Raw genomic sequence first — 9,412 nt, forward strand, 5'->3', positions numbered from 1 at the left:
AATTAGTACAAATTGCTTCACCCAGTCTGTGCCTCAGTTTTCCCATTTAGAAAAATGTAACATGACAATATTTGCTCTACCTCGACTTAGAGGATGTTTTAGGGATCAAATTGATGTGAAAGTGCATTGAAAAGTGAATTATATACAAACAAAGGATACTTGACTATGCCATGGTTTCAGAAGACCTTATTTGCAGTGCTACACAGTCTTCGGGTATTTGTGGTCACACAGATAAGAAAGATTATTTTTGGCTATAACTTGTTTCAGACTTCTTGGTACAAAAGGGTGCGATTCCAATTTCGCATTCTTCTGACTTCACTTTCTCCTGTTTCTTCATGGCCTCCGACCAACCTTACACAAAACAGAACCCCNAATTAGTACAAATTGCTTCACCCAGTCTGTGCCTCAGTTTTCCCATTTAGAAAAATGTAACGTGACAGTATTTGCTCTACCTCGACTTAGAGGATGTTTTAGGGATCAAATTGATGTGAAAGTGCATTGAAAAGTGAATTATATACAAACAAGGGATACTTGACTATGCCATGGTTTCAGAAGACCTTATTTGCAGTGCTACACAGTCTTCGGGTATTTGTGGTCACACAGATAAGAAAGATTATTTTTGGCTATAGCTTGTTTCAGACATCTTGGTACAAAAGGGTGGATTCCAATTTTGCATTCTTTTGACTTCACTTTCTCCTGTTTCTTCATGGCCTCCGACCAACCTTACACAAAACAGAACCCCACAAAGAAGGCCATTCTGTCAATATCTACCTCACTACCTGTTGTAGCTAAGTCTCCTTTTGTTTTAGGAAATCTCTACCAAGCATCTAGTTCCTTGTTTCTTAATAAATAACAGAAATATTCAGATCCAATAAAGACATGATCACAGAGAGGTCAATCTATTATCAAACTGCTCCTCTCATTCCTTTATGTAGGAAGAATAAACCAAAAAATGAATAAAATTAGGTGACTCAGAACTGAGACTAAAAAGAGCTCTTTGGCCCTACTTTTTCTTATTGCTTTGCTCCTTAAGTTTTTTTGCAAATACTCAGCCCTTGNTTGGCCCTACTTTTTCTTATTGCTTTGCTCCTTAAGTTTTTTTGCAAATACTCAGCCCTTGGCTCCTGTACATATAAAAGCTGCTGAATATTTGGGAAGGAATTGGGACTAAAATGGACAAGGTACACAGGGGGAATGGTAGGTGCCTTGGGACTTAGGTCAATCTTGTAATGAAAAAAAAGCAAAAAAAAAAAAAAAAAAAAAAGCACTTGAACAAGAGATTCTAACACAGACTCTTCTTAATGGGTTTCTTCTTCCTATATTTAACATATTAAATTTCCTACCACCCAGTATTAATGCTGTATATGTTAACTAATACATTGTTTCTTTGCTCCTAACAAGAAACTCAGATAGGTATTATGTATACAGTTCGGTTAAAGAGAGATGGGAGGAGTTATAAATTGCTTTTGGTAAGTAAAATCTAGTAGACCAAAGCTTTCAAATATGTTTCAGAGATTAGTTATAAGGAATCTTTAGGCGTTACATAAAAATTCTGATCCACAGTATCATGTTTAACTCTTGGTTAGTGCACTATATGGATACGTGGCTAATTTTTATGTCAGTTACTCAAAAGCCACATATAAAATACATTCAACTGTATTGTTTGCACTTATATTTGGACAAAGATACATCCAGAGCTCTAGAAATTAGGTTACACAAGGAAAACATGCTAAGATGACAATCTTAGAAAAAGCAAACATTTAAAGTTTACCCATCCTTTTCTTTGCCCAACTCTGCCCTCCACTCCTGAAACCATCCTGGTGACGGCTGGGATCATATGTGGCACAGATACCCCCTCCAGCACTTTGTAAGAAAAATGACATTTTAGTTTAAAAGGTATCGTGTTAGTTGTATGCTGGAGGGGGAAAGAAACAAGATATTTTTAATACTGACAACCAAGGAATTATCACTAATTAAGCTTAACTGTGTCAAGGAAAGCCTGAAGATTTCTTAGNAACCAAGGAATTATCACTAATTAAGCTTAACTGTGTCAAGGAAAGCCTGAAGATTTCTTAGGATAACCTACCATCTCAAATAAACTGCAAAAGCTTTCTTCCTTCTGTTCTGTTTGGTTTTGTTATGCCAATATGGAAAAAATTCTAAAAGTTAGTAACAACGCAAACATATTCAACTGCAGTTCGTGTAGACTTTATTCCGTATCCAGCCTTCCAATAAAATCAATTAGTTCCTCCCATCATTTTCATGATTCAGGAATAGAAATCATACTTATCTTTATACAGTACAGTTTTCCATCAAACACCAACATCCTACCTCAATTTCTTTTCCCATGAGCCATGATTCTTTAAGCATGCACGATTCAGGTGTGACCCAGGAACTCTCTTTTGAATCAGTGTTGTAATAGTAGTCATACTTGTCCTGCAGGGTGAGTTTGAGCCATGAACCTTCACTAGACACTAAAGAAAAAAGTTTGTTAAATTCTACATAGGAACACGAAACCCTTAAACATTAATGTAGTTTCCTCAATATATAAAATAAACAAAGGAATATGATTTTCACCAAGCATTCAGATGGTCTAAGTTAAAGTCATTAGAAATGACCCACTAAAATGAAATTAATTGTACGTATTAATGGCAGCTCCCTACTAAGCCAAAGAAAAGGAGAAGAAACAAATGTCTAATGCTAGCTCTGGATCCCAAATCTTTCAGGAGGACGGTAGGGGCCAAAAATGGCCAAAGAGAAGGAAAAGTGAGTCAGGAATAAATGTGCTAGCTAGATGTGAATGACACCACAAATAGACAAAGGAGACTGATAAGCAAGATTCTCTTTATTTACGGGCCGGCCCGGTGGTGCACTGCTACAGTGCGCCGCTTGGGAGCATGGTGGTGCTCCCGCCGAGGGTTCGGATCCCACATACAGACCGGTTCCCGCTCACTGGCTGAGCGAGGTGTGGGAGCAACACCAAGCGTTGCGATCCCGTTGCCGGTCCCGGTCCGGTACGGGCGTGACACTGAGGGTTGCGATCCGTTGCCGGACACGAAAAAAGACAAAAAGGAAAAAAAAAAAAAGATTCTCTTTGTTTACAAAGTCTTACAACAATTTCTCCAATATGGATACAAGGACTGTGATTGATATTTAGGGAGGGCCAACAATCTGCATCAAACCAAGCAGAAGTGAGTCATCTTTGGAGACAATTTTATCCAAAATACAAAATGGCATGTGCATAGCATAAAGGCCAACTAATGTATTCCTGGTTCTTCTGACTCATCTTGCTGTATATAACCACACAAAATGGGGGGGGGGATGTTAAAAGGACTTAATTTGGTGTTTGTGGGGTTGGCGTGCTAGAAAAATCTACGACAGTCACGGCTGAAATTGGTCAAGAAGAACGTGTCCTCCTCATAAATCGATGGGCTACACTTCATATTTAGGAATCTGTTTATTTTGTCAAATTGTCATGATCTCTGTCCAGACTATAGAACTAAAAATAAGAAAATAATTTAAAAGGTTCTGACTTGGACTAAGCTAAGTCAATTGCTACCAAGTAAGCATTAGACTCATTGCCTTTATAGGTAAATCAAAGTTCAAGCGAATTTCTTCATAGAATATTTAAATGCATTCAAATAACTAAGCAGAGGTAACTTGAAGGTCTTTTAATATGTGCTGATTCTTTTTTGTTGTAAATGCCTCTCGTGCTGTTTCTATGAGTATTTGTCAGTGCCCAATAAGAGAGATGTCTCTCTTTTCAGATGGGCAGTCAGACAGCTGTTCATCTGTTCAGAAATGCTGGTCTACTAGAAAATATATTGTTGTAAAATCAAGTTAGGATGTTCATAAGTAATTACTATATTTCCAACCGGCAATAATTGTCAGATCCAAAAATGCTTTCAGAAGAATAATCACCCTTCTTAAGGCAACTCTCTCAGTGGGAAGGAGAGAGGGCAAGCAAAGATGGTGAAAATGTATACCTTATTTGTGTAAGAACTGAGAAGTCAAAAGGTCTTAGTTGGTTAAAAGCCAAGCACATTGGCTTGAAGGCTTTATTTGGGTTGGGACGTCAGTGTGCAATGGGAAAGGAGAATTCCTGTCATTTTCACATCTAGTTTGAATTTATACTTAGACCAGAGGCTAAGGACCCTGTGGTTTACAGCACAGGGTCCAAATATTTTACCTAACAAACGTAGATGGTTTGTTACTTAGGGAGAAGACTAATCACAGACCTTTGAGGAAACCATAAAAGAGAAAGATTCCAGTTAGTTAAGAGATGGTGAGCATTCTAAAAGGAGACATACTTTCTAGATATCTTCCAAGACATAATTATACCTACGTATAGGAGCTAAATTGAGTTACAAGGCTAAGTGATCCACCTAATGATAGATACTTCAGCTTGGGAAACAATAGACATACTACAACCAGAGTGAAAGAGATAGTAAATCATCCTGTGCACTCCCAAAAACAATGTTCACTGCTCTATCTGGGGGTGAAAGTCAGTCTTTAATTGCCTGGAAAGTTTCTCTTCTTCTTTCTAGAACAGGGGTTGGCAAACTTTTTCTGTAAAGGGCCAGATGGTAAACATTTTCAGCTTTGCAGCCTATAGGTCTTTGAAACAACTACTCAACACTGCCACTGTAGCATGAAAACAGCCATAGACAATATATAAATTAACAAGCATGGCTGAGTTTCAATACAACTTCATTTAGAAAAACAGGTGGCAGCACAAGGATTACCCTAAAAAACTATTAGTATAAATGAGTTCAGCAAGGTTGCAAGATACAAGATCAATATATCAAAATCAATTATGTGAGAAGGTATGTCCACACAAAAACTTGAACACAAATGTTAATAGCAGTGTCATCCAGAATAGCCAAAAGTAGGGGGGAAATCCAAATTCCCTCAACTGATAAATGGATAAGCAAAATGTGGTACATCTATACAATGGAATACTATCAGCCACAAAAAGGAACGAAGTACTGATTCACACTACAACATGGAAAAGCTTTGAAAACACTATGCTAAGTAAAAGAAGCCAAACACAAAAGGCTATATATTGTATGATTCTGTTTATATAAAATGTCCAGAATAGGCAAAAACCACAGAGACAGAATGTAGATTAGTGGTTTCCAGGGGCTGAGTGGGGGTGTGGTAGGAAGTGACTGCTAATGGGTACAGGGTTTTGTTTTGGTGTGATAAAAATATTCTGGAATTAACTAGTGGTGCTGGATGTAAAACTTTATGAATATACTAAAAACCTCTGAACACCTTGTACACCTTAAAAGGGTGAATTTTATGGCATGGGAATTATATTTCAATAAAAAAATCAACTGTATATCTAAATGCTAGCAATAAACAATACCAAAATGTAATTAAAAAACAATATTTACAGTAGCATAAAAATGATAAAATACTTAGGAATAAACAAAGGAAATGCAAACCTTATACACTGAAAACTACAAAACACTGTTGAAAAAATTAAAGAAAACCTAATTGAAAGGAAAGACCTTCCATCTACATGGATCAGAAGACAATATTGGTAAGGTGGCAATACCCCTCAAATAGATTTACAGATTCAACACAATCCCTAACAAAATTCCAACTGCTTTTTTCCCCCCAAGAAGAATGACTCTAAAGAACTTCCTAGGTTTCAGAATTGGACCCCTGGAGATATTTCGACTCCATTTACCAAAACATGGCACATGGGAAGAGGAGGAGGAAAGTTTAGGAGCGAGAAACAAAGTTTGGGCCAGGACGGATTTGAAATTATAATGGGTCATCTAGGAACTCAACCTCTGCATTAATACAGTTGCACAATTCTTTTCCAATTAAGTACAAGGCAGGGGACACCACAGCAACTCCTGATGAGATGTGAATGGATCAGAGAGGGGCTCAAGGGTGACCAGACATCAAGGAAAAGAGGGTGGTCAATAGTGCTTCTCACATTTCATTCACAGAAAATTTGCTGAATTGGAGGATAGAATTTCCAAGTTGGAAATACATGAGATGGACTTAAAAGTAAGTACAAAGGATACTACTGGACAGACTTCCAATTGAACTAAAAAAAGTTTTTTTTCTGAAGTTCCATTTTTATTGTAACATAGTTGATTCTACATATTTGTAGGGTATTCAGAGTTCCACTCCTAAGGCCATATACTGTCACAGTAGTTTTTAAAAAGTGGATAGTATTACGTAAAAGCACTACATTGTGGTGCAGATAAACACCAGCCTGGAAATCAAGAGCCACCTTGATCTTGACTCAAGGACATCCACTGGAAGAATTATGGATTAAAAATTACTTCTCCTTGGGTCTGCCCGTAAAAGCACTACATTGTGGTGCAGATAAACACCAGCCTGGAAATCAAGAGCCACCTTGATCTTGACTCAAGGACATCCACTGGAAGAATTATGGATTAAAAATTACTTCTCCTTGGGTCTGCCATTTTCTCCCTCTGTCTGAAATCTCATCAATATGAGTTTCCAAATCCAAAAAATAAGTATTAGGCTGTATGATCTCAAAGAGACTTTCCAGAGCTAACATTTCATGATCTGCCATAGGATTGAGTAGGCATAAATATTTGCCAGGTTACTGATCTGATCCCTTGCAGGCCAGTTTACTACACTTTATTCCATATATTCAGAATTACTTTTTACCCCCCTTAATATTGTGCAATCATGTTTTATTTGTTTCCCAAAGGATTAACTGAAAAAAATACTAGTGTAAAAATCTATTTATACCACTGGAGGAACAAATCAACAAGCATGGCCCATATAAGGCAAAGATTTCTCAAATACAACATTTTCTCAATTCTATAATGCCATTCATGCATTGCCTCTGAGTTAATCATAGCTTTCCAAACAAAAAGAAGCATCTAAAAAATTTCCTTTGCCATAAATTAGAATAAACATTTCAGAAATGTTAATTTGAAAGCAATACTTGTCCTAAAATTAAGAAAATACAATAGTACAGAAACCATCATATTTAAAATGATATTTAGTTTGTGCTAAGTAATGAAAAAGCTTACCACTTTCAGATTTGAGCTCTTTTGCCTTCATGAGGGCATCATAGTATCTGTCAGCACATTCAGGGATTACGTCATTTGCCTTACAAGTGGAAGACTTCAATGCAGACAAAATATCACTTGATTTTTTCTCCTCCAAACACTGATTAACATCAATAACCAGAGTAACCCCTGGTTAAAATAAGAAAATTCTATTAATAAAAAAATTTTTCTATTAATGGCTACCTTCTACTTACTCCAAAGGTATGCAAATATGTAATTTAACCTTTTAGGAATACATTGGTATTAAACCCTTTACCCTTTGAGAGTATGTACCACATATGCCCGAGCTAACCACCAACTCTCCTACTGGTTTAGGTTTTAAGAAGAATAACATTCCATGGGAGAATGATTTACTAAAAATCACAAAATTTCCTGGTTACTCGTGTGGTATCGAGGCACCAGGTTTTGCTTGCTGTAGTAATCTATGAAATAGGGGGAACAGTAGATATGAAGCTCTAACCTAGGTCATTAATCAGTATTTGAGAAGCAGATTTACAAAGACACTTATTTATTTTAGAATAAGCAAAATGCTACATAAGATATGGAACTCTTGGTATTCTCTTGTATCATGCTAGTATGCTTGGCAAGATTGTCACAGGCAATCTAAACAAATGTTCAAGAAAAGCACAGCTGGTGGATATGTGCAACAGAGTCCAGAAACTTAATTCTGGAATCAATTTAGACCTAACAAGCATTTTATCCCATTGCAAATTTCTTCCTCTTCCCATAAATAAAACCATATTAAATTCTTAGTTGCCTAAAAATGATTAACCTGGTGAATTCTATATTATCTAGCATAGTTCCAGGTAGGAATGTTATGGCCCAACTAATGCAACTACAGTTTTCACCATCTGTAAAAGCACTGAGTTAGAAATGTAGAACAAAGAAATGGAAGAGGCCAGGGTACAATACTTCCTAGATGAAAAAAAGAACTTGTTGGAAAAAAGCGGGGAGAGAAATGAATATATTTTTTTTCTTACACACGTCAGATACTACCATACAGGTGTTAAATGACATATTGTTCTCATCGAATTATGTTGACACGTGCATAGCACTGTGAAGGCTGAAGGGGCAGGAAAAATGAGTTTGACTTTCAACAATCTGGAGTCAAAGTCAGGCAAATCTGGATGAGGACATAAAGACTAAAGAAGAACTTCTGCAGCAAACTCCGATGGCTGCTGAACAGGAGGTATGGCAGTATGATCTTGTGTTTATAGAGCCTAATAGGAAACAGGTGAACTATCCCCCTTTCCTCTTCTCCAGGGAAGTTTTGTAGGATGGAGAAAAATGAAGTACTGGCATGTGAGAAGTTTGTGGTCTAAGAGAAGAGAGAACAAGTAAACGACAACAAAAAATTTGCACATGAATTACACATGATAGCTTCATCTAACTAACCTGATAAAATGTAATTTTCCTTAAAAGACATTATAAAGGCATAAATTTCTTGCATACAGTTATGTTCCTTATCATTAAGTATTGATGTGCAAGGAGCTGGTCCAAGTCAATTTCCAGATAACTGAAGTTAATTCCTTTATGTACCACCTCTCATCTTACTAGAACCATTCTCCATGAAAATCTAAAACATGCCTTGGAGAAAACCCTAACAGAACAGTTGCTATCGTCTTCCTCATTTTACCCACAGTCTCTGGTCCACAGTAGGTGCTTAATGTTTGCTGAGAGCTTCCAGAAGAGTTCTTTGTGTCATTAAAATTGTACTGTGCTATAATACAGTGAGTGATACTTTCAAGGACTATGCAGGTGTCCAGGCTTCTTTGCTTCTGCACTAAATGGCCTCAAACTCCTATGCTTTCTAGTTTTCCCCTCTTCTTTCACTGTCAGGTATTACTTCTTACTGACATCTGTGTGCCTGCCTATGCCAGCCCAAACACCTTAATGCCTTAGAATTTGTGCCTTCTAAAATGCTCTGAGTCAGAAAGAAAAACAACCAAAGACATTAGAGTTATGCCTAAGAAAAGAATAAACAGGATCAAAGTGTCTATCCTAGCGACTCCCCAATGAGTGAAGAATATCAGTGCTAAGGCACAGGCTTTGAGACATCTATTTTGATTGCTTTTTGCTTAATTTGTTGGTTATAGTTAAGTTCGAGATAGTTGAGGATGTCATATACATGACCTCTAGAAAGTCAGGTATGTTTCTACTAAGGAACAAACTAAGAAACCTCCCGCAAACCTCTTAAGAGATCAAAAAAATGTTTGCTTTATATCTTGAGCCCTATACCAGCAGGTTCTCTTTAAGGAAGGCATGCATTCTCAGTGGCGGTGATATAACCTCCAAAAGGGGAAAAATTGGTTCTTGGGAGGCAGGAGTATATACAATAT

At 37.1% G+C, this 9,412-nt stretch overlaps 1 protein-coding gene across 1 annotated transcript in view; it reads right to left on the reverse strand.

Annotated features, from left to right (window-relative positions):
* LOC103583036 (ras GTPase-activating-like protein IQGAP2) overlaps window positions 1-9,412 on the reverse strand; it is a gene marked incomplete at its 3' end in the record, with an annotated part of 13,509 nt that overhangs the window by 2,251 nt on the left and 1,846 nt on the right. Inside the window, exons 2-3 of the mRNA XM_008564458.1 lie at window positions 7,035-7,202; window positions 2,332-2,474 (exon numbers count right to left, since the gene is read on the reverse strand). Of these exons, the coding sequence (XP_008562680.1) occupies window positions 2,332-2,474; window positions 7,035-7,202 (311 nt within the window). The remainder of the gene's footprint in view (window positions 1-2,331; window positions 2,475-7,034; window positions 7,203-9,412) is intronic.

Source organism: Galeopterus variegatus, unplaced genomic scaffold (assembly GCF_000696425.1).
Source record: "Galeopterus variegatus unplaced genomic scaffold, G_variegatus-3.0.2 Scaffold19195, whole genome shotgun sequence".
Taxonomy (NCBI): Eukaryota; Metazoa; Chordata; class Mammalia; order Dermoptera; family Cynocephalidae; genus Galeopterus; species Galeopterus variegatus.